The sequence below is a fragment of the Suncus etruscus genome, chromosome 14 (assembly GCF_024139225.1).
Source record: "Suncus etruscus isolate mSunEtr1 chromosome 14, mSunEtr1.pri.cur, whole genome shotgun sequence".
Classification (NCBI taxonomy): Eukaryota; Metazoa; Chordata; class Mammalia; order Eulipotyphla; family Soricidae; genus Suncus; species Suncus etruscus.
The window spans coordinates 91198488-91224108 of NC_064861.1; the positions used below are offsets into that span (position 1 = coordinate 91198488).

The 25621-nt window shown below is 56.4% G+C and overlaps 1 protein-coding gene across 1 annotated transcript; it reads right to left on the reverse strand.

Annotated features, from left to right (window-relative positions):
• Positions 1-307: 307 nt before the first annotated feature.
• On the reverse strand, positions 308-25214 carry SLC8A2 (solute carrier family 8 member A2). The gene is made up of 10 exons (XM_049787242.1): positions 25066-25214; positions 21187-21886; positions 16779-17458; positions 13534-13956; positions 6665-6768; positions 6519-6536; positions 4979-5106; positions 4555-4654; positions 2081-2359; positions 308-1749 (listed from the first exon to the last, which is right to left on the reverse strand). The coding sequence occupies exons 2-10, from the start codon at positions 21865-21867 to the stop codon at positions 1373-1375; spliced, it is 2790 nt and encodes a 929-aa protein (XP_049643199.1). The 5' UTR covers positions 21868-21886; positions 25066-25214; the 3' UTR covers positions 308-1372.
• Positions 25215-25621: the final 407 nt, after the last annotated feature.

Here is a 25621-nt window from a genome sequence, read left to right on the forward strand (position 1 = left end):
AAGGAGCAAAAGGGGTCACAGGTCTGGGGGTGTTGGGGCCAATGCACAACAGGACGGTGGGACGCTACAGGTGTGTGGGAAGCAGAGTCTTGGGGATTTGTAGGGTCATCCTTGGGGTGGGGAGTCCCCAAGAGTTGGGCGGCACTTCCCACACCCTGCATGTCCTTTGGGCGGGAAACATCAACAGTAAGAAATGCAGGTGGCCCCCCCAGCAGATGGGTGGCCTCCGGAGTTAAAAATGCCCACCACACCCCCAGTCCCCAGCCCCTCCCTCCCACCCCCACCCCTGCTCCCCACCAGGCAGAGATGTGGCAGCATTTGCTGGCTTGTAGCGTTGGTCCTCTGGGACACCTCGAGCTTCTCTTCGAGGGTCCTGCCCAGATTGGCTGGCACTGAGGGCATGAATTAACCTTCTAGATTGTCGTGGGAGGTCGGCTGCTCTCCCTGGCTCCTTCCTCCCCAGAGTCGAGTCTCATGGCTGGGGGAGTCTGCTGCCCTCGTCAAAGGAAAGTCGGTCCCCCCTTTTCCCCAAGACATGCACCCTCCCGCGTCCCCCCTCCCCAAGCACACTATACACACGTGTACACACACAGTCCCTCCTCCTCCAAGGCATGGCCCGGCTCTCAGAGGTAGTGGGAGGCGCTGGAATGGGAGAAGTTACAGGTTCACATGGTGCCCCCCTTCAGCGCTGGAAACCCCAAACTTCTCTCTCTTTTCCAAGCCCTGAGTCGCCCCCAAGGGCCGGAGTGGAGAGATCAGAGGCGTGACCCCTCTTTCCAGCGCCCCATCCCAGCTCCCTGAGGCTTGGAGGAAGGGCCGAGACCTGGGACATTGCGTGGGGGGAGTTGAGGGGTAGATCAACTCCTGAAAAACCCACTCCGACCCCACTGGAGATGGCTGAATTCTAAAGGGGGAAACGGGGAGGTTTCCCCTTATTTTGCACCCCCTCCCGTGGCAGGAGGTCCTTAAAGGGGCGTGTAACTCAGCAGTAGAGGGCAATGCTTTGCATGTGGGAGGCCCTGGGTTTGATCCCTGGCACCGCAAAAAAAATTAAATAAAAAGGAGGATGGGTTGAGGACAGAGCAAGGTGGGGTGTCTAAGGAGAGAGCTAAAATAATCTCCCTTATGGGGCTCTGTGGGGAGGGACTCTGTGGTACAGAATCTGCCAGGAAAGGCAGCAGCGGGGTGAGGGTGATGGGGTCCCTCTCAGAAGGATCGGGTTGCGGTGAGGGACTAGGTCCCCAGGAGCAAAGGAGGCTGTGACCCCTGCAGGGGGGGCACCTTCATCATCCTCAGGCTGAGTCTGTGGCGCATGTGCGCGGTGTGGGGGCCCCAAAAGCCACTGGGGTGGGATGGTAGGATGGGGAGCGCCCTAGAAACCGCGGATGTGGCAATAGGCTTCGAGGCTGGCGAAGAGGATGTAGAGGAACCAGAGGCCCAGGAAGAGTGCGGTGGTGGCGAGCTTGGGCCCACGGGGGCCACCCAGCTCGCCCCCAATGTGCGGCCGGCGCCGGTACAGCAGCACCCCGATGCCCACGAAGGCGAAGACGGTGAAGAGCGTGACGGAGAAGGCCAGCGTGCCGGTGCGTACCTGGAACGGGCGACCCTGCACCGCCCAGTACACGGCGGCCACCGACCAGGCTACACCCAGGCCCAGGAACACGTTCACAGCGTTGGAGCCCGTCACGTTGCCGATGGATGCGTCGGCACACTGGTCCTGAAGAGCTGCCACCTTGCTGGCGAACGTGTCTGCAGGGACAAGGGTTGGCAGAAGTCAGGGGTCATCCACACACAGGTTCCCTGGCCCCCATGGAACCCAATAGCCAATGCCTGTCAGATTTACAAAATGTGTTGGGCCCCATCTGGTGGTGCTCAGGGATCACTCCCCAGTGCTCAGAAGACCCTCAAGGATGCTGGGGATCAAACCTGGTTTGGCCATGTGCAAGGCAAGCTTCCTCTCCACTGTGCTATCACTCCAGGCTCTCGCTGCCTGATTTCACCCTTAATCTGGCCACCCTCATGACCCTCATGTGGCTTCTCTGAGTGGGGAACCCCAGCCCTCACAGTCCAGGGGATTTACCCGGAATAGAAGTGCCCAGCGCCACGAACACCACGGCGTTGACTGAGTCCTTGAGCCCAACTGTGCAGCCGAAGTGGGAGGCCAGGTCCCCGATAAGGGCTGTGAGCAGGCCGATGACCAGGATGCAGACGCCGAAGCAGGCCCAACCATGGCAGTACTCCGTGGGGGGCACGCAGGCGAACAGAACCTTCCAGAACACCGTCAGGAAGTGCATGACATAGTCAAAGCAGGATGGCAGCCGCTCCTCCCGGGTTCCATCCTCTTCCTCCTCCTCGTCCCCTACGAGCATATGACCCAGCTGGGGTTCATTTGGCCAGAAGAGCCTCCATTTCCTTCAGCTTCCGGGGGGCACATCCCTGTTTTCCTGGAAGCCTTGGTAGCTAGGAGCATGCCCAGAGCCCACAGGAAATAGTCACCTTGGGGGCTAGAGAGAAAGAGCTCAGAGGGTTTGGGCACAGGTGCCCTCCATGCAGAGACAGGGGTTCATCCTGGCATTAAATGGTCCCTCAAACACCCACTGCTGGGAGTAACCATTGGGCAGTGCCTGAGCTGAGCACTGCTGGATATGACCCCCAAATGATAATAAAACAAAATATTCTGGAGGAGAGGGGACAAAAAAATAATAATAATATAGGGTCCAGAGAGATAGCACAGCGGCGTTTGCCTTGCAAGCAGCCGATCCAGGACCAAAAGGTGGTTGGTTCAAATCCCGGTGTCCCATATGGTCCCCCGTGCCTACCAGGAGCTATTTCTGAGCAGACAGCCAGGAGTAACCCCTGAGCACTGCCGGGTGTGACCCAAAAACCAAAATAATAATAATAATAATAATGATAATAATAATAATATAAGCAGAGCCATAATGGGGAGGGCTTTTGCCATGGATGTATTTGATCCCCAACATCTCATAGGGTCCCCCAAACATCGCCCAGAGTAAGTCCTGAGTACAGAGCCAGGAAGAACCACTGAGCACCTCCAGGTGTGGCCCCACAGCCCCCCAAAATAAAATAAAATTTAATTTAGAATGCCTCAAAGCCAGAAAAGAACAGGCATCCAGCTCAAAATATCAGGGCTCCCAAGATCCCTTGCTCCTGTCTCCGGAGCTAAAAATATTCCTTTTCCAGAAGCTTTTACGACGACTGACAGCTGCTCCGCAGCTAGAAACCCTCAGTTCCTGGTTCAGTCCCACTAACAGTAGCTCCCTGCTCTCTGAACAAATGCCTGCTTTCCCAGAATCCTTTGCAGCAGGGGGTGAGCAGAGAGGATTAGCATTAATCATGGTCTGTAGGCCAGAGAGGTAGTACAGTGGGTAGGGAGCTTGTCTGGCTCATGGACAACTAGGGTTTGATCACAGGCATCCTATAAGGTCCCCCAAGTACCACCAAGAGTAATTCCTGAGTGCAGAATCAGAAGGAAGCCCTGGGCACCTCCAGGTACAGCCCCAAAAGAAAAAAGAAATGAGACCCCCCTTCCAAAAAACCAAATAAAGGGCAACAGGTGCTGCATTGGTGCTGGGAAAAGCAAACTCGAGTTCCCAGTGGCGTCCAGGTGTGGTCTGGCCCTGGCCTCCCTCTGCCTTCTTCCAAGCCCCTCTGTCTTCTCCTTCTCCCCACTAGCTGACTCCTAATCCCATTGAGAACAGCACCAAGCAGCTTCCTCATTCAGGAAGCCCTCCCTGACTCACCCTCTGTTTGAGCAAGACTTCATAATTGCTCTCAGCCAGCCTTGCTCTGGGGTCTCTTCTCTGTCCACTCCGGGATGTCACTCAAGGGGCACAGGACTAAACATCCCTTATGGGACTGTGACTTTGGTCCAATAATTGGTGAGATCAGATTCGTGTGAAGGGACAGAAATGCCACTGCAGCCCTTCTGGACTCCCCTGGGGACACTTCAGGTCCAGTCTGAGAGCTGGACCTCAGTTTAGCCCGCCCGGTTGCCATTGCATTTCAGGCCACAGGGGGGCAGTGTGGGGTGCCTAGGGCTCGATCCAATGGTTAGAGGCACAGGTGGGAGGGGCTGGGTGTCCTGGCGACCATCTCCATGGCAACAGAGATGGCTCTGTCTGTGCCTCACTCCATCAATCCCCAGTCCATGTCCTCCCCGGGATCCTCCTTGATCCTCTGTCCTCTCCCACCTTCTCCCTCACCCCATCCACCCGCCCCTCCAACCCGCTCCTCTCCTTTTTCCAGTCTGTTCGGGGCCCAAATCTGCTGTTTCCTCTGTTCCTCCCAGCATCTCTCCCGAGCGCCCAGTTGCTTCCCTTGTCTGCATCCCACGTCTCTGTCTTTTCCTGTCTCTTTCATCCTCTCTCTCTCTCTCTCTCTCTCTCTCTCTCTCTCTCTCTCGCTCTCTCTCTCTCTCCCCCCCCCCACTCCTGCTCTGCCTCTGCTGTTCTGCCAGGCATATTTCTGTCCCTTTGTCAGGTCCCTTTGGGTTTCCGCCTCCCCTGACCCTCTCTTTCCTCCCTCTCCACTTACCTGCGCTCACCGTAATTGCTTCTAGAAACTGCTCCCGCCACGAGTGGGTCCCAATCACCAAAGCCAAGTTGGTTTTCTTGATGAGTTTGTCCACCGTGTTCTGGGGACAAAAGAGAATTGGAGCGGTGTGTGTGTGTGTGTGTGTGTGTGTGTGTGTGTGTGTGTGTGTGTGTGTGTGTGTGTGTAACTACAACACTACAGCCCACGGCAGATCCAGGAGGTGCGTTGGGGCTGAGCCTTCCATACCCAGATCTACTAGCCAGGAGGGGAAGGTTGGGGAGTGAAGGAGGAGCTGTCCACGGTGCTGACTGACTCCTCGCACCTCAATCCCGTGCCCTTTGGGGTTCTGCTCCTGGACTCCCCCACCTCAGGAAACTGTTTCAGCGAAGACTCCTCCTCACATACATGCATACATCACACACACCTTGAAGTCATAGGACTCCTCAATGATGACCTCCAGCCGCCGGTTCTCCCCCAGGATGGGTTTGCCCATCTCAGCAATACGGCGAGCCTCCTCTTCCTCAGCGGTCAGCTTTCGGTCTCCTCCGTCTACTGCCACAGGAGGCATTGGGGGGGTAGATCAAAACTCAAGGGACCCAAATCAGGACTCCCAGCCCCTACTTCCCGTTTCTTGACACAGCACCTCTAGGGCTGTGCACTGAGCCATGTGGAACCCCTGAGCACTGTCAGGTGTGGCCCAAATAACACACACACACACACACACACACACACACACACACTTCCTTAGTCTGACTTGAGTTAGTCTGACTCCTAACCTTACCAACCCCAATTCTGTCCTGGACCCCCTCCAAACCACAGAGCCCCACTCATAAATTCCTTAACCTGGGCCAGAGCAATAGCACAGTAGTAGGGTGTTTGCCTTGCACGCAGCCAACCTGGGTTCAATTCCCTGCATCCCATATGGTCCCCCATGCCTGTCAGGAGGGATTTTGTTTGTTTGTTTGTGGACCACAGACTGGGGCGCTCATGGGTTATTCCTGGCTTTGCGCTCAGAAATCGCTCCTGCCAGGCTCAGGGGACCATATGGGATGCCGAGGATTAAACCCGGCTCCGTCCTGGGTCGGCTACATGCAAGGTAAATGCCCTATTGCTCCGGCCCCATACCCCTATTTTTGGTTTGATTTGGTTCTGGGCCCCACGCAGTGGTGTTCAGGGAATCACTCCTGACTGTGCTCAGTGGGTGACTCCTGGCTCAGTGCTCCGGAGTTACTCCTGACTCTGGGCAGGTCTCAGGCACCAGGTATAGTGCTAGGAATCAGCTGGGGTTTACTTCATGCAAGGCTAGTGTCTAAACCCTTATACTATCTCTCCAGCTTTACCCCCCCCCAATTATATCTACAAACAGGACTCAATCTTAAGCTCCAAGCCCCTACCTGTCATCCCAAACTGAACTGACCCCTCCAACTTTCACACTAGCTCCACCCTCCAGAGAGTCTCAGCTCTGCTTTCTCCTCACCCCCAAACAAGCACAAAGAGCTCAGAGGGTGCCTGGGTCTCTAATTCCAACCCCAGCCTTTTTTTTTTTTTTTTTTTTTTTTTTTTGGTTTTTCGGGCCACACCCGTTAGATGCTCAGGGGTTACTCCTGGCTACGCGCTCAGAAATTGCCCCTGGCTTGGGGGGACCATATGGGACACCGGGGGATCGAACCGTGGTCCTTTCCTTGGCTAGAGCTTGTAAGGCAGACACCTTACCTCTAGCGCCACCTCGCCGGCCCAGCCTTTTTTTATTGTATCTTGGCTACACCCAACTGTACTCACGGTTGACTCGGCTCTTTGCTCAGGATTCACTCCTGGCAGTGCTTGGGGAGCAAATAGGGTGCCGGGGACGGAACCTGGGTCACTGCAGGCAAATTCTTTCCTTGCTGTGCTATCTCTAGGGTCACCCAAACTCTCCCCTTGAGTGCCCCCAACAGTCTTCTGAGCCTGAAGTCACAAAAACTCACCTTGATTGAGGAGCAGGGCTGGGGGAGAGAAGGGAGAGAGAGAGAGGAGAGAGAGAGTCAGTTCACTTTTCTGCCAAGTTCCTTCTCATAGCCCTGAAGGTGGACTTCTGGGGGGCTCCCCCCACCCCCAGCCCAACAGCCCTCACCTGAAATCCCTCGCTTCAGCCACTGTGGCTGGCCCAGCTCGATGAAGAAATTATCTTTTTTCTCATATTCCTCGTCATCCACTATCTTCACCTGCAGAGTTTTCCTGTGATAGGGGGTGCAAGGGTGTGTGTGTGGCATGAAGCCCTCTAATGGAGCCAGCAGGGTGTTTCCTACAGCGCCTCCTACCGCCGTAGTGGTGTAATTTTTCATAACCCGCTCTATCAGAGAGGTTGGGAATGAGCCACCGAGCGCGCACACACGCACACTTAAGCACACTTAAAATTTTAACAAATCTCCCGTGGTCCGCGCTGGGGTAAAGGGAAGGAATGTGACTCTGAGATGACAGGGGTGTGTTTTGATTTCACCCCTTTCTGCCTCTCAGTGGTCCCCCATCATCACCAATTGCCTCCCAGACCATCTGCAAGGCTGAGCTTCCCGCTACATACAGTTCTCCCCACAGTGACCAGAGGACTCCCCAGAAAACACAACTGAGAAGGGTCATCCCTCTGCTCCAAGTTTCCAGAAGTGATCCACAGGACACACACCCCACCGGTAAATTAGGTCTTTGTGAACCCTTTAGATTCCTCTACACACCCCTTCTTCCTGCAGTAACCTCACTCCATCTACCCTGCCCCTTATCACACCAGGCCCACCCATGCCTCAAGCCTTTGCACCTTTACACCTGCCATTCCACAATATCTTCCCAGATGGCTCCACTCCTGTAGTTGTCTTCCTATTGGCTCCACTTTCTTTAGTAGAGGTGTTTGAGGGTTTAAGGGGCTGGGCACAGAACCCCTAAGCCTTGGATCCACCACTGGGGTCATCACTTTTAATATGCAGATCCCTGAAGCTGGGGACATAATCTAGGGAGGAGGGCGCTCGCCGTGCATGTGGCTGACCACAAGCACTTCTAGGAATGATCCCTAAGCACAAAGCTAGGAGCAGTTCCAGACACTCTAGAGAGCATGGTGCAGTCCCTGCGTGTATGGGAATCTTTCCTTCCCCGCACCCCCAGACGCAGTCCCACGACCCTGGCCATCGTTCCTGTCATTGACGGAGTTAATGCACCTCCTAAAGCCTGACTTTGACCTCCTGCACCCCATAACCTCCTTTGCGGGAACCTTTGGGGGAACTTGCCCGTTCTCCAGGCAGTGACCTGGGTACACTGGTGTTCCCTGCTGTACCCCTTAATCCCCAGGGACCCCGGACCCCCAAACATGTGCTAACAAGAATCCTTCAGCTGTTGGGACCCCAAGAGGACAGTTCACCAGGGCTAAGTGCTTTCCACCAGCAACTCGGCTGCTATGGTAACAGGGGAGGGGGCGGCCGGAGAGTCGGGGCTGGCTGCCTCCCCCTACAATCCCGCACCATCACGAAGCCCCGACGCCCGGAGGCGCACTTGGTTCGACACCAACAACGTTTTCAGCTGTAGGAGGCAGCGGGCCGGCCCCAGCACCCAGAAACGCAAACCCACGGCCCACACTCAGCCAGCTCAGGGAGGACCGCCAGGCTGAGCGCCTCGCGCCCACACTCCAAGACACTCGGCCGCATGCTGTGGCCAACTCAGGAGGGTGCTTCCCCCCCCCCCACTCCATGAAGACAGAGGCACCACCTTGGCACCCCTTCTGGGTATCTCGATATTTCCTGGCATCTGTTGCCGGCGCCTCCCAGCTGTCTTTCTTTGCTTCTTGGCTCTCCCACAGCTACTCCTGCGCTCCTGCGCTCCTGCGCTGGCATGCCTGTCTTGGTCTCTGCTCCAACAACTTTGGTCCTGGTGCCCCAGATCGCCACCTGCTTCTGGGTTCTGCCTGTCTTGACCCTATGTTTCAAGTGTCCATAAAATGTAATGACCAGGGTCTGGAGCGATAGTACAGTGGGGAGGGCGTTTGCCTTGCAAGGGACCTACCCAGGTTCTGTTGGGTGTGGCCCAAAAACAAAAAACGAAGAAGAAGAAGAAGAAGAAGAAGAAGAAGAAGAAGAAGAAGAAGAAGAAGAAGAAGAAGAAGAAGAAGAAGAAGAAGGAGGAGGAGGAGGAGGAGGAGGAGGAGGAGGAGGAGGAGGAGGAGGAGGAGGAGGAGAAGGAGAAGAACAAGAAGAAGAAGAAAAGAAGAAGAAAAGAAGAAGAAGAAGAAGAAGAAGAAGAAGAAGAAGAAGAAGAAGAAGAAGAAGAAGAAGAAGAAGAAGAAGAAGAAGAAGAAGAAGAAGAAATTGACCCAGGACTGACACAGGTTTGATCCCCTGCATCCCATGTGGTCCCCCTAGCCAGTAGCAATTTCTTAGGGCAGAGTCAGGAGTAATTTAGGAGCCAGATGTGGCCCTGTGGGATTATGGGATTTGTTCTACACCAATCAATATCCACATTGCTTCTCATTGGATGGAATTCTTTGAATGTAGCCCCTGTGATTGGTAGTGAAACCTGATGGTCCCACCTTCCAGGTGGGACTTTTTCGTCATATAAAAAGCTTGGGTGGAAAGGGTAAAAGGTTAAAAGCCCTTTTTTGTTTCTGGATCTGTGTGACGCTGGCTGCTTGGAGTGGTGGCCAGCGGATAGGAATGAGGGTAATGTGGGGAATTTTCCAAAGTCTTTTCTCCTTTTTTTGGGGGGGGGGCACACCCGGCGTTGCTCAGGGGTTATTCCTGGCTGTCTGCTCAGAAATAGCTCCTGGCAGGCACGGGGGACCATATGGGACACTGGGATTCGAACCAACCACCTTTGGTCCTGGATCGGCTGCTTGCAAGGCAAACGCCGTTGTGCTATCTCTCCGGGCCCCTTTTCTCCTTTTTTAAGTGTGTGTGTGTGTGTGTTTGGATTATTTTACAGGCTGCCTTCTGACTTCAGACCCGTCTTACCAGTGTTCAGGGTCAGAACCGAAGGGTTTAGATTCAATATGGCCCAAAGCCCAAAAATAAATAAACAAACAAACAAATAAATAAATAAATAAATAAAGTTTTTAAAAAAGAAAACTAGGGGCCGGGCGGTGGCGCTAAAGGTAAGGTGCCTGCCTTGCCTGCGCAAGCCTAGGACGGACCAGCATGGAAGCTGGGGCCCCTGCAGGAAGTCAGCAGCCTGGTTGAAGAATGTTCTTCCAAGCAGGGCTTGGAAGATCTCCATCCAAAAAAGACAAGGCAAAGAAATGGCCAAAGCAAGCACCGTCACCGTAGAAAGTGAGACGACCCCTCCTCAGAGCAGGTCACCCCACTCCATGGCGCCTGCTGGTCTTCTCCCTCATTCCCTGGACAGGGGTGTCAATCCCTTTGGGGCACACAGAGCTGTGCACACAGGGACTGTCCTGGGTGCTGAAACCATCAGGGTCTGAGGGGGCAGACAGGTCCCTCCCACACCCTCACTGTCCCGCAGAGGCACTGGGACACTGATGCGTATCCTGGGGTCCCCGGAAAGAGGAACCAAAGACAGATGGCATGAGGGGTACGAGGGAGGTTCTCCTTGGGACCCTCCGGCTTATGGTTTCTGTTCCTATCCCACCATCACTTGCTGGTCCAGTCCGTAGAACATGGGGGTGGGTGGGTCTCCTTCCTTGAATTTGAGAGAAAATGTCCCCCCATTTCTCTGCACCTCATCTCTTCATTTCTCCTAAATCTCAGTTCCCCTCTTCCTCTCTCATTCCCTCCCTTTCTCCTCTCTTCCTTTCTTCCACCCCTACATTCTTTTTGCTGCTTTGTTTGGGTGGGGGGTCACACCCAGCTGTGTTCAGGCTCTGCACTCAAAAACCACTCTTAATGGGCCTTGGGGAACCACGTGGGGTGCTAAGTATTGAACCCGGGTCAGCCATATGCTGGGCAAGCACCTTAACCCCTGAGCTTTCTCTCTGGCACCTCCTCTCCTCTCCCCTCATCTTTTCCCTTACTTTCCTCTTTTCCCTCCCCCCCCTTTCTATCTCCCTTTATCTCCCTCCTTTCTCATTCTCTCCCCACCTCTGGGCGTCTGTCCCCCATCCCTATGTTGATCCTGCCAGGGTCACCCCTCCAAGCATGCTGCACCCCTAATTAACGCCTGCCTGTCTGAGGAGCCGGATGCATTTCCCTAAACGCTAATTAGCTTCTTGGTTTTCTGCCTCCCGAAGCCACAGCTGGAAAACAGAGCAGGGGCGGAGGGGGCCAGGGGTGTCCCGGATTGGGGAAGCCTCTGTGCTGGGGTGGTGGTGGCGGCGGCGGGGAGGGGCCGCTGAAGCAGGAGGGAAGCGAGTTAGATTGCAGAAAGGACCAGGACCAGCAGGGGAAAAAACGTGGGGGCGTGCTCAGTTCCCCAAGTTCTCACCAGGAGCCAGAGGGAAAAGGAGGAGGGGGAGAGGGCAAGGAGGTTGGGGGTGGTCCAAGGCTGGATGGGAGCCCCAGGATGTGCGTCCAAGGCTGGATCTGAAAGGTGGTGGAGGAGGGTTTGCAATCCGGAGAGACCCCTAGGGGGAGGCGGCGTGGGCGTGGGCTGCGGGAGGGGCGCGAGGAGCTCGGCGTTGGCAGGCGGGGTCGCAGCGCGGCGGGAGCACCGTGGGCGTGGGCGGCGGGAGGAGGGAGACAGACGGCGCTGCGGGGGCGGCGGGGAGCAGGCGAGGCGGGGGCGGTGCCTTCTGCGGCCCTGGCAGGCGGCTGCCAGCCCACACTGGGGAGAAGGGGGCATGTGTGCTTGGGGGTGGCCTGGCATCCGGGCGCTGACTCGGTTATTTCTGCGGATGGTGTCTGAGCCTCATGATGTGTCTCTGGGCGATGCCCCTAGGGACCCCCACTTGCAAGGGCCTGGGGCCTCACCCTGCCACGCCCCCAGCACCTTCCAAGGTCCCCGTCCCCATCAGCCTCTTTCCCACAGTCTCGCCCATGTTCCCCCTTGTTCTTGTCCCCAGGTTTTCTCTGCTGCTTGATGCAGGACCCTTCCCCACTGCCTCCCAAGCCAGGCTCCTGCTCCTTAGGTTCCTCCTGAGGACCTCAGCCATTTCCTACGCCCCATGCCCACTGCCAGGGTCGCTGCCCATCTCCATGCCGCAAGCCCACCTTCTATTTGCACGGATGCCAGCCCACTCCTCACCCCACAAGACACATGCCATCCTGCAAGGAAGCCCTGCAGTTCTGCATCCTGTCTCCCCTCTCCTGGCTCTTTTTGGGCTCCCACCCACCTCCCCCTCCCCCTGCCCTTGCCCCTACTATCTTTATGATAGTCCATCACTCCAGTCTCTTCCCTTCCCACTCCTGACCAGTCTTTTATCTTAATTTATTTTAGGATAGGGTACACTCGTGGGTGCTCAGAGCTAACGCCTGTCTCTGTGCTCAGGGCTCATTCCTGATGATGCTCGGGAACCCATATGAGGTGCCAGGGATGGAAAGGTGCAAGGCCCTCTGTATTATCACTCCTGCCCCTCTGTCTTTGAACCAGGTTCCTTTCCCCTACCTTCATCACTCAAGCAAGCATGATCACACACCAGACTCCCTATACCACCCCCATGGATGCTCTGATCACAGAGCATCAGTCTTTGGACCACAGTCCACTGTTCAAACCTCCATCCTGTTAAGGCCACGCCCCATAGACTACCTGTGAGGGGATATAGCCCAACCGATCTCCCCGAAGACCCCACCCACACATTCGTCCTATGAAGGCCACGCCTACTCATAGGCCACTTCCAATTATCCACCCGTGAAGCAGAGTCCCGCCCTCCGGGATATATCCTGTCCAATATCTCCATGAGCACGTCCCATCCCGTGAAGGCAACGCCCATTCCCACAGGCCATGCCCCATGGTCCACCGTACAGGGCCTGCCCTCCAGAATATGTCCTGTCCAATATTCTCCATGACCCCGCCCACTCCTACAGGCTCCGCCCCATAACCTAAAAGTACAGGGCCTGCCCTCAGGATACATCCTGCCTATATCCTATATGATCACAATCCAGGGCCCCACCCACTCCTCAATTTCATGAAGGCCCCCCTACTCCCATACACCACGCCATAGCTCGCCCATTGTTCAGAGCCCCACCCTCCAGGATATATCCTGCCCAATAGCCCCATGACCACGCCCACCTCTGGAGACCATGCCCACTCACAAGGCTCCACCCCATATCCACCCAGGGTCCCACCCTCCAGGATATATCCTGCCTGATCTCCTATGACCACAACCCAAGGCCGAGTCCCACCTATGCCTCATTTCCATTAAGCCCCTGCCCACTCCCATAGACCAGGTCCTATACCCCGTCTATTATGCAGGTCCTGCCCTGCAGGATATATTCTGCCCAACCTCCCGGCGACCACGCCCTCCACGGCCTCACCCACCCAAATGGGCCACGCCCCACACCCCACTCATTATGCAGGCCTGTCTTCCAGGATATAGCCTGCCTAATCTCCTATGACCACAACCAAGGAGGCCACGCCCACTCCCACAGGCCATGCCCCACACCACTCATTATGCAGGGCCCCACCCTCCAGGACATATCCTGCCCAATCTCCTGGCGACCACATCCTCCATGCCCCACCCACTCACGCAGGCCACGCCCACATTGCTCATTATGCAGGGTCCCGCCCTCCAGGACATATCCTGCCCAATCTCCCGGTGAACACGCCCTCCATGCCCCACCCACTCACACAGGCCACGCCCCACACCGCTCATTATGCAGGGCCCCGCCCTCCAGGACATATCCTGCCCAATCTCCCGGAGACCACATCCTTTATGCCCCGCCCACTCCCACAGGCCACGCCCACACCGCTTATTATGCAGGGCTCCGCCCTCCAGAACACATCCTGCCCAATCTCCATCGACCACGCCCTCCAAGGCCCCGCCCACGACACACGCCCCGTTCCTCGCGCCCGCCCCGCCCGGTGTTTCCCCGCCACCCCAACCGGGCCCTCCTGGTTCGAGTCCCGAGTCCCGCTCACATGGTCTCGTCGTCGCCGAACTCGAGCTCGCCGCACGCGTCCTCGTAGTGCACGCCGCCCCCGCGCGCCGTGCCGTCCACCGTGCGGTAGGGCAGGCGCACGGTGCCGCGCGCGCCCGAGCTGCGCACCACGCGCACGTCCACCGTGCCCATGCACTCGCTCACGTGCAGCAGGCGGTCCTGGAAGGAGAAGATGCCCGCGTGGTCGTCGTCCAGGATGGTGACCGTGGCCAGCAGCGGCGCCACCAGCCGGCCCTTGGGCCGCCCGCCGCCGTCGGGCTCGAACATGCCCTGCGCGTCGCCCACGCGCAGGTTCAGCAGCCGCACGAAGAAGTGCTCGTCCTCCTCGAAGATGTCGTCGTCGATGATGCCGATGCGCAGCTCCTTCTGCGTCTCGCCCGGCTTGAACACCAGCGTGCCCTCGCTGCGGGCCAAGGGGCAGGGTGAAGAGGGGGCACGCAGGGCCGAGGGCGGGGAAGGGGTCCCCGCGCTCGCCCCTACCCCGGAGAGGGCGGCCTCCCAGGAGAACACGCCAGCTTGGGGGTGGTGGAGAGACAGGATGGGAATGGGAATCAAAGCGGACTTCCAGGAGGAGGTGAGCAGAAGCCCAACAGGACAGCTGGTCCCCTGAAGGATTGGGGAGGGCAGACTTCCTGGAGGAGGCCTTACCGTCCAGGCTAAGTCCCAGAACTAGACTGTTCAACCAAGACTGTCCTTCCCCTGGGGGAATCCTATTTTTGGAGGGTTTTTTTTTGGGGGGGAGGGTCACACCTGGCAGTGCTCAGGGGTTACTCCTGGCTCAACACTCAGAAGTCGCTCCTGGCAGGCTCGGGAGACCATCTGGGATGCCGGGATTCGAACCACCGTCCTTCTACATGCAAGGCAAATGCCTTACCTCCATGCTATCTCTCCAGATCCCTGGGGAATCTTATTCAAAAACGCAAATTCCAGAAGCTGGAGAGATGGCACCAGGGAGAAAGAAGGTATTCTGCCTTGCAAGCTGCCAGTCGTGGTCTATTTATTCCAGCACCACATATGGACTCCTAAACACTGCCAGGGGTCATTTCTGAACACAGAGTCCTTGAGCAGTTCTAGGTGTGGCCCCATTCCCAGGCTAACCCTGGCTTGCTCCTCTTGCCAGAATGGGTCAGGGGGCAGAGCAATAGCTAGCGCAGCAAAGGGTGGGGGTTTGCCTTGCACCTTGGCCAACTTGGGTTCATGCCTGGCATCCCAAATGGTCCCCCGAGGATAACCAGGAGTGATTCCTGAGTGCAGAGCCAGGAGTAAGTGCTGAGCACTGCCAGGTGTGGCCCAAAAAAGAAAAAGAAAAAAAAAAATAAGGTCAGATGAGGACAAGGAAGTTACCTAACTTTATGTCCTCCCTGAAAAGCAGCTGGGACCCAGCAGGTAGGAATTGTTGCATGAGGAGAGGTCACAGGTCCGCTCAGAGTGTGGTGGGCGGTGCGGGGGTGCGAGACACAAAGAAACAGAAGGTTTGTTTTATGGTTGAACCAGTGGCTTATGGAGAAGGCTGGGGCTGGGACTGCGGCTCCTCTCACCCTGCCTGACTTTTTTGCACAAGGCACTTAACCATCGCTGGCTGCTGCTCTAGGTCTGAGTTTATTACAGTGCTGCTACTTAAGGATACGGAATGTGGATTTCTCTTCTCCTTCATCTCAGCCAGCAGGTAGTCAGTGTGTGTGTGTGTGTGTGTGTGTGTGTGTGTGTGTGTGTGTGTGTGTGTGTGTGTGTGTGTGTGTGTGTGTGTATGGTTTGCTCAGAATCTATTTTTTGCTTTAAGCAAGGCATAGATTGCTTAAAGATGAGTATATGGTCTGAGATAGTCAGCAACCAGCACTTTTGTTGCATGAACAACACCAAGTGCCCCTGTCTTAGATAGTACTGCTGGCTACAGGCTTAGGCAAGATGGTGCAGCCTTTTGGGGCAGTCTCAACAGAAGGGCCAGTCCACTACTTGTCAAACAGTCATTAGGTGATGTAATGGGGTGAGTGGGGTACATGATGTGTGTGTAATTGTTCTGCCTGTTAACAGTACAGAACATGGAACTATAATAAGGAGAAAAGTGTGGCATCCTACACAACAACTCACAAGTAGGCGAGGAACATGTAACAGTGACAGCCATGGGGCCTGTTTTTTTATGTTTTGTTTTGTTTTCAGGCCATACCCAGCTATGTCAGGGCTCACTCCAGGCTCTGAACTTAGGGATCACTCCTGGTAGGGCTCAGGAACCCATATAGGTTTTCAGGGATCAAACTCAGCTATGTGCAAGGCCTGTTCATGCAAATGCCCTGTTCATGGAACTATCACATTGGACTGGGTACCTGTCTTATTTGGTGCTGGGTATTAAGTGCCAAGAACTGGAACTGGCATGAAGTGGACTTGGATAGAAGGGTTGGGTGGATAGATGGGTGGATGGATGTGGGCAGATGAATGAGTAGGTGAATGGATACGGGCATAGATGGATGGATGGGTTGGATGGATGGATGAGTGAGTGGATGGATGGATGGGTGGGTGGGTGGATGGATAGATGGGTGAGTAGATGGATGGATGAATAGGTGAGAGGATGGATGGGTAGGTGGATGATGGGTGAGCATATGGATGGGTAGGTGGATGGGTGGATGAGTAGATGGGTGAGTGGATGATTGTATGTACAGGGGGGTGGGTGTATGAATGGATGGGTAGATGGATAAGTGAGTGGGTGGTAGGTGAGTGGATGGATAGATGGATGGGTGAGTATATCGATGGGTAGAAAAGAGGGATGGGTGAATGGGTGGATGGGTGTGTGTGTGGGTGAATGAGTAGGTGGATAGATGGGTGTATGGATGGATGAATGGATGAGTGGATGGATGGGTGAGTGGATGGATAGATAAGATAGGTGAGTATGGACGGATGGGTGAGTGGATAGTTGGATAGATGAGTGGATGGGTGCATAGATGGATGGATGGATGGGTGGATAATAGATGAGTAGGTTGCTGAATGGATGTAAAGATGAATGGTTGGATGGATGGATAGGTGGGAAGATGATGGCCAATTGAGTAGATGCACACATGAAAGGATGGATAGAAGCAGTGAGTGAACAAACAAATAAGTGCATAAATTCACATGATGATGCAGCTCGACGAATAATACTGCAGCTCAGCCCACTGCCAGGTGCATCCCTTTGAGGGACCAACTCTGGCTGGTAGCCACCCCACTCCCCATGCATAGGTGCCTGGGGCCACCCACCTGTACTCATAGTCCGAGCCAGCCTTGGCCGAGCCATCCTCGGTGCGGTAGTCCACGTAGAACGTGCTGTTGCCCTCCCCGCCATGGCAGGCCACGGACAGCATCACTGAGCCACAGTTCTCCAGGCAGTGGTACAGGCTGGGCTCAAAGAAGATGTGGCTGGCACCATCATCCTCGTCCTCGGCCGCATCGTCTGTAGGACCTGCCCGGCGTGAGGCATCAGCCGCGTGTCTGCGCAACACATTGCCTGCACCGGTCATGAGACGTGTGGCCTGGATGCGGTAGAAGGCACGGCTCTTTTGCTGGTGCAGCAGCGCGTAGTAGTTGGCGATGCCCACCAGCTGCTCCAGGTCCTTGTCGGGGTGCTTCTGTTTGAGGTCCTTGAGGATTTGGATGACCTCACGGCGGCTGGCATCCAGCTCCCGGGCATCGGCAGGGCCTGGGCCCAGGGAGCCCATGTCGCCCGGTGCTCCCACCGCTGCATCTGCAGCACCCACAAAGGTGCCATCCAGCTCGATGCTCTTCGGGGGGTCGCCCTCGGCGCCTATGATGATGCCACTGCGTGGGTCAGTGCGATAGCGCTTGTACACATACTTGTAGAAGAGTAGCCTCTTGTCGGCCATCCAGGCGAACACCACGCACACCGGGAAGAAGACAAGGGTCAGCAGTGCCTCCCACACCTGCGGGATGGCCAAGCAAGGGTGCGATGTCAGGACCCCACGCTGGAAGGGGGTGCTCCAGCTTTGGGCCCACGTGTGAGCTCGCTCTCCAATGTGCCTCTCCTGCATCTGCCGCCATCTGCATCTTTCCATCGTTTCCTGTCTTCCCCAGTTCTTTCTTTCTCTTCACCTTCTTCACTGTTCTCTCTCTCTCTCTCTCTCTCTCTCTCTCTCTCTCTCTCTCTCTCTCTCTCTCTCTCTCTCTCTCTCTCTCTCTCTCTCTCTTTGGTGTGGGTGGGTTGGGCCACACCCGGCTGTGCTCAGGGGTTGCTTCTGGCTCTGCGCTCAGGAATCACTCCTGGCAATGCTTGGGAGACCCTATGAGATGCTGGGAATCGAACCCCAGTAGGATGCAGCAAGGTAAGTGCCCTCCCTCATTGTACTATCTCTCTGGCCTTTACTAATGGGGTATTTCTGGAGAAGGCACAGACTTATCCACCTGTGAGAATAAACCATTTTATGGCTCCATGAGCAGGAGAGGCTCCAGAGAGAATATTGGGATTCTTGTTTTTTTTTTTTTAATTGATTGATTGATTGGATTTTGGGTCACACCTGGCAGCACTCAGGGGTTACTCCTGGCTCTGCGCTCAGAAATCGCTCCTGGCAGGCTCGGGGGACCACATGTGAAGCCAGGAATCTAACAGAGACCCTCCCCAATTGTCCACATGCAAAGCAAATGCCCTACTGCTGTGCTATCTTTCCAGCCCAGATATTGGGATTCTTCTAGGGGTATTTCTGGGGAAGCAACATGATTAGGGCCAACAAGGGGCCAGGAGCTCCAGAGACTGGGGCTGTCCAGCCCCCTCACAGCTGGCCTGGAGGGACATGAGGCTCAGGTACTCTGCATGGGTGAGATCCTCTCACTCAGGAGCACTGTCTAGGCTCCTGAGCACCACAGGCCATGTCTACCCAGCCCCCCAACCCCCTGGGATTCTTCCCTGGAAAAATTAAGTACCATGTCTGGCACGACTTCAGAAGGCACCACGGACATTCCCACTGGTGACAGCCCAGCAGAGAATGACATCGGTGCAAACTTGGCATGTGGTGCCATTTCTGCAGATGCCAATCATGCCTCTTTCCTCCCTGCTCCCCAGGGCATAGCATAGGTGCCCATCCTGCTCTTTCTCTCTTATGCCCAAACTTGTTCAGCACTACAAGGAGCCAGCATCAGTCTCATCCTGAGCACGTAGGGCCCTGCTGCAGCCCCCAAAGTGTGACTTTGACACAGATGCACACAGTCTCACACTCTCATGGTGGATGGAGAAAGGTGTTAAGGGGGCCTTGGTGCCAGCTTCTGTTCTAAGTTCATCTCCCAAATGAACTCATGGCTCTGATCCCGAGTTAGGGGGTGGACTGTAGGGGACAGGCACAGGCGGAGTGATAGCACAGTGGTAGGTAGGGTGTTTTGCCTTGCACACAGCCAATCTAGGACGATCCAGGGTTCAATACCCGGCATTTCATATGGTTCCCTGAGTCTGCCAAGAGCAATTTTTTTTTTTGGTGGTTTTTGGGTCACACTCGGCAGTGCTCAGGGGTTTTTCCTGGCTCTGTGCTCAGAAACTGCTCCTGGCAGGCACGGGGGACCATATGGGACGCCGAGATTCGAACCGATGACCTTCTGCATGAAAGGTAAATGCCTTACCTCCATGCCATCTCTCCGGCCCCGCCAAGAGCAATTTTTGAGTGCCGAGTGAGGAGTAACCCCTGATCACCACCAGGTGTGGCCCAAAAACCAAAAAAAAAAAATTTTTTTTTCTTGGTGTGGGACTGTGGGCGTGGCTCAGAAGAACTGAACTCATACTAACCTGGGAGATCCCCAGATCCTATCCTTTTGAAAGTTACCCCAACACTGCCAGGTGTACTCCCCCCAAAAGAAGGGAATTTCACGCAGCAGCGTAGAGAGGATGGTTCAAATCTCTGTTATTAAAGGGACGATGAATGGAGAGATAGCACAGTGGGGAGGGTGCTTCCTTTGCATGCAGCTAACCCGGGGTTTGATCCTGGTATCCCCTAGGGTCCCCTGAGCCTATTAGGAGTGATTCCTGAGTATAGAGCTAGGAGTAAGCCCTGAACCTGAAGGGGTAGGTCCCCTTCCCCCCCAAAAAATATAAAGGTGCAGAGAATTTACCTGTCTTTGATTTGTGATTTTTCCTGGAAGGAAACTATCCCTGGTAAGATCTAAGGTACAAGGCCACCAGCCACATGTGCAAATGAATCCTGGGCAGCCTCAAATAAATTATACATGCCCGGGAGTAAATTAAGCCAGGCCCACAAATCAATTATGCCAATGAGCGTGGCAGCCCTTGAGTTGTGGGAAAGAAGTCTGGCAAATGTTTTCCAGACAAGAGACATGGGGCAGATGAGAGGTCGCGGTGGGGTCACTGGGGCGCACGTTCCAGCTGTAGGTCTAGATTTTCCCACTGTGGGAAGGAGTGAAGCAGCCAGGCCTTGCTTTTTGTAAGGGCACTGGCCTTGTCTAGGGGTGAGGGGGTGGAGGTAGCATCTAGGCAACTCTGAAGAGGCAGAAGGAATTACCCTGACCTCGGAAACCAGTTATGAATAACGGAGGAGGTGTGCAAGAGCCATAGGTAGCCAGAGTGGCTTACTTTCTGCAAGTGCAGGGGGGAGAGAAATTAGGCAAATGACACCGACTCCGCCAATCTAATTAGCACTGTCGGAAAACAAGCGGGATTGGACAAGTGTGGCGTGAATTATTCAAGAGGGAGAGAGATCTCACTGCAAAGGCGGGACTGAATTATGCACAAGGCAGGGAGAAGGGATGGGGGAGAGGGAGCCTGGGAGAGTCCCATCCTCTGGCCAGAATGGGAACCCTGGCAGTGTGTGCTCGTTTCTTCGAAGACAGGGCCCTTGGGTGACCCAGGGCACCCCCATTTGGGTGCCTAGGTTGTGCAATGGAACCCCAGCCTTCCAGGACCAGCAGCACCATTAGACAGGCCTGGGGCACGCCTGGCTTCCAGTATGGCTCCTTGAAGGCCGTCCTCCATGCACCTCCATCAGGCACCTGCACCTCCAACCTGTGGGCGGGCCTTTCTGCGGCTACGCGAATCATCAGGCAGTGCTACAACCGGTGGGCGTGACTTTCTGCGTCTGCACGAATCACTGATCAGCCCTTGAACTTGTAGGCGTGTCTTTCTGTGCCTCAACGAATCACAAATCAGCCCTCCAGCCTGTGGGCGTGTCTTTCTACACCTACAGGAGTCACCAGGAAGCCTCCAACCTGTGGGCGTACCTATCTGTGTCTACACGAATCACCAGGCAGCTCTACAACCTGTGGGCGTGACTTTCTGCGTCTGCACGAATCACCAATCAGCTCTTTAGCTTGTGGGCGTGTCTTTCTGTGCCTCCACGAATCACCAGTCAGCCCTCCAACCCGTGGGCGTGCCTTTCTGCACCTACACACATCACCAGGCAACCTGTGGGCGTGTCTTTCTGTAGCTCCACCAATCCCCAATCAGCCCTCCAGCCTGTGGGAGGGCCTTTCTGCATCTAAACGAATCACCAAACAGCCCTTCAACCCGCAGGCGGGCCTTTCTGCACCTCCACCAATCCCCAATCAGCCCTCCAGCCTGTGGGCGTGACTTCCCGCTGCAGCTGCACCAATCCACGCTCCCCACCCACCACCACTTCCGGACACACCTGGGTCCTCGCTCCCTGGCTCGCTCGCTCACCTGGACCACCCCGGGGGAGAAGACGGCGAGGATGAGGTAGAGCCACACGTAGGCGAAGATGCTCCAGGAGGCCGTGACAAAGAAGACGCGCAGGTGCTTGATCTTGCGGCTCTCGCCGGCCGGGATGACGTAGATGCACACGGCGATGACCACGAACATGTTGAAGGCCGCGCTGCCCACGATGGTGCCCGGGCCCAGCTCGCCCGCCTGGAAGTTGTGGCCGCACACCTCGATGACCGACAGCAGGATCTCGGGCGCCGACGAGCCCAGCGCCATGAGCGTCAGGTTGGACACCGTCTCGTTCCAGATGCGCACCGTGCCCACGCTCGTCTCGCCATTGGCCTTGGTGATGGTGATCTCCTTCTCCTTGGACGTGATGACCTCGATGGACGCCATGAAGCGGTCGGCGATGATGGACACGCCCAGGAACATGTACACCATGGCCACGAAGTAGACCACTGCCCGCGCCGCCTTGTCGCCCAGCGAAGGGTCGTCGGGCTCCCACACGGGCAGCAGGACGCCGGGCTGGCAGCGGTTGGAGCCCTGGCACCCCCCTTCCGTGCTGCCGTCGCTCTCATTCGTGGGGGGCGGCGGCGGCAGAGAGGGGGTCGGGGTGGCTGCCCCCCAGCATGGGGGCGTCCCCAAGAGGAACACAAACCCCACCAGGGCCAGTGGCGCCATGGAGGGTGATGTGGGGGGCCTGCAGAAGGAGGGGAGGAAACTTGCATGAGGGGTGTCCACCCTTGCCTGTGCCTGCCCGCTGCAGGGGGAGCTGAGGACCAGAAAGACTCGGAGAGGTGGGTGCTCCTGGGAAGACAAATCGATCTCCAAGACCATTTCCAAGATCCCCAGATACCTGGCACCCCACGATGGTTCGGCTTCCAGGGGCATGGGCAGGAGAAGCAGCTCAAACATTTGCTTGGTTGTACAAACACAGGAGGATTGGGGGACCCACACACACACACATAGACCCAGAGCTGTGCTCGGAAAAACAGATGATGGTGGTAATGACAGGTGGAATATTATAAAGCACTTTAAAGGGAGTGGCTGCCAAAGGGATCAAGTGGAGGCGGATGGCGCTGTCTCACCCACACAGGTGGGCCTTGGCTAAGCAACTACACAGAAATTCCGGGTCCAGGCTTCAAGATGGACATTGTGATGGGCATAAGGAACCAGGTCCATTGGGTGGTTTTGCTGGCTGGGGTCGGGTCTCAGTAACTGGTAGGTGGCCTGCCCACCTGCAAAGGGCACTATGCAGCTGAATTCCACAGGGCATAGTGTGTGTGTTCGAGGACAGACATTCTGTCTCCTGCAGCCTCTGGGCCTGGGTCTGAGGGGCTATTTCTGTCCTGTCTGAAGTGCCTCACAGCAGGAATTCAGATTCTTTCAACCCGCCTCAACCCTCCTGCTCCCAGAGGCCTCCCCCACACTCCCTCCTGGCGGTTCTGAATATTCTCCCCCAAACACCACCACCACCACCATCACACCTTCTGGTCTCCTCTGGGGGCGTCCCTGGCCCTAACCACTAGATTCAGAACAACTCCACCCTCTTTGAGGAGTCCCCATCCTCATGTCACAGAGCAGGGGGAGCCCCCCTTTCGGCACAGAATCCAGAACCTATAAAAAGGACAGAGACCGTGGGAGGCACCCTCAGAACCCTTCCAGCCCACCTTTCTGGGCCATTGTGAGGATTCCCCCCGTAACTTCTGTTTCCCAGGAGCAGGGCCTGTGTTTCTTGGGGTTTCAATTTGGGTGCCCCCCTCACCCCTGAGGAGTCTTGGGCTATGTGCTGGCTTGTGGGGAGGGAGATAGTATTTGGACAGAACTTTCCTGTGAAGTGTGTCTGTTTCTAAATGTGTAGTGGCATCATGTGGACATATATGAGTGATTACATGTATGTGTGGGGACCCACAGAACAGGGGGTGATTCTTCAAGGGCCTCAGCACCCTCAGCAGGGCCTCTAATGAGCGTGTAATTAGCAGCCCCCTAATTAACAACGACTTAGGCTAATTACGAGCCCACCAGGATGCCAGGAGCTCTCTCCTCCCTCCTCCCTTGCCAGCATTCTGGGGGAGCCCCGGGACCTCTAGGGTCCTGAATTCTCCTTTCCTCCCTCCCTTTGGAGGTTCTCCTGTCCTGTGTTGTTATCACCTGTCACCACCCAGGAAGACGTGGGGGGGGGCAGTGCTGGGGCGGGGCGGGAGGGGGGAGAAGGCTCATTGTGGGAGAAATCTGGGTTCCGGGGCGCCGGGAGAGGAAGCGCCATGTAAATATTTGTGCAGGGAACAGAGGTCTGAGCTCAGTCCAGCAGGCGGCTGGCTCAGTCTGTGGGTCTGTGCGCTCCTGCCTCTGCCGGTGGCCCACGGCTCAGCTGCTGCTGGGGCCCCCAGAAACCTAATCTCGTTCGCAACTCAGGGCCAAAGGGATCAGGTGGAGGCGTATGGCGCTGTCTCACCCACCCGCCCCTCCTCTCCATCCCTGGGGCCAAGGGCCCCTGGGACAGGACTGAGAAATCCCCATTTCAGGGTCTGGAAACTTCAGCTGGTCTCCTGGGTGCCAGAAAACAAGCACCAGTTGGGGACCCCCACCCCAGAGTCCTGCTTGTGAGGTGTACTCTGGAGGAGAGTGGGTTGAAACTGATCTTGTGGTCCCACCACCTTGTCCCTCCTCCGCAGCACCCCAGCTTGGCACAAGCCTGCACACACAACACACACTCGCACCCACAGCCCCGATGGGAAAACTGAGGCCAGGAAAGGGCAAGGGCCTGGTCTGAGCGGGCAGAGCACAGAGTATGCATGCCAACTCTGGTAGGGCACTGCTAGTCTGGGGCATGCTTGACCCCAGCTAGGGGGACATGTGGGCGCTGGGGACCCCCACCCCCCACCCCACCGCATGGATTCTAGATTCAGGTGCCCCTCTTATCACTTCCACCAGAATTTGGGGGCCCCATTAGGAAGAAAGGTGGTACTCCACCTTCTGGTCTTCCAGAAGGTCCTCCCAAGCTGATGGGAAAGCTTAGGGGTGCATTGCTTCTCTCAGAGAGAGAGAGAGAGATTCAGGCTGTCCGTGCTGGGATGCATCCCAGAAGAGCCAGTATGAAGGACTAAAAGGAGTGGGAGTTTTGGGAGAATGGGCATGGCAGGGATGGCAAGGGGGCTCAAGAGGAGTTGGGGGGGGGGGCTGAGAGATAGCACAGCGGCGTTTGCCTTACAAGCAGCCGATCCAGGACCAAAGGTGGTTGGTTCGAATCCCGGTGTCCCATATGGTCCCCCGTGCCTGCCAGGAGCTATTTCTGAGCAGACAGCCAGGAGTAACCCCTGAGCACCGCTGGGTGTGACCCAAAAGCAAACAAACAAACAAAAAAGACAAAAAAAAGAGGAGTTTGGGGGAGCCCATGGGGAGGCGGGGACAAAGGTGTGTAGGAGGAGAATTAAGTGACAGCTTCCAGGGAGAGGAAGTGGAGAGACTAGATCCCCCCAAGACAGATGACAGGGAGCAGAAGAGACACCCCTGGGACTGGAGGACTGGAGAAGAGCCCTGGGAACTGAGAACCAGGAGAGTCGAGAGTCGGGGGTAGGAGGTCAGAGAGGGTTCCCCAGAGACAGCTCAGAGACCACCACTCCCCAAACAAGCAAGCCTGAAAGGAGCCCCAGACACAGGAAGGCGGGGGGTGGAGGGAGGGGAGGGCCCACCTTCCCTGTCCCCCTTCTTTCCCTGGGAATGGGAGAGGGGCTGAGGCATGTTAGCGGCTGCAGGTGCCTTCCACCTCTAGCTGTGCAGCCCCCCCCCCCAAATACAACCAAATGAGAGGGACCTACAGCATCTGCTCCTCACTCCCGCCCCCACAGCTCACCTGGGGGGGGAATTGGGGACCCTTACCTGCAGCTACAGCCTGGAGCAGGTTCCCCCTGGTCGGGGTTCACAGTGGTGGGTGACTCCTCTGCCCGACTAAGCGACTAAGAGAGAGGGAGAGAGGAAGAGAGAGAGGGAGGGTGAGAGGGTGAGAGAGAGAGAGAGAGAGAGAGAGAGAGAGAGAGAGAGAGAGAGAGAGAGAGAGAGAGAGAGAGTCTAGAGAGAGAGAAGCAGAGACTGAGGGATAGTCAGGGAGGAGGGGCGGGGAGGAGGGGGAGTCGGGGAGAGGAGAGGAGAGGAGGGGCCGGGAGGGCGGCCGGGAGGAGGAGGCGGAGTCGGGAAAGCGGGGAGGCGGCGGCGGGGCGGGGAGCCAGCAGGGAAGGGGCGGGGAGGGGCGCCGGTCCCGGGGCTCCCCCACCCACCCACCTATCAGCACCCCCTGGTTCAGCACCAGGAGCTTGGGACAGCGGCGCACCGCTGGTCCTGGGGCGCGCGCGTGTTTGGGGGTCTGGGGGGGCTGCATCCGAGGCACCCCCCAAGGCACACATGGGCTGGCACGTGCGATCGCGGGCACCACCGACGG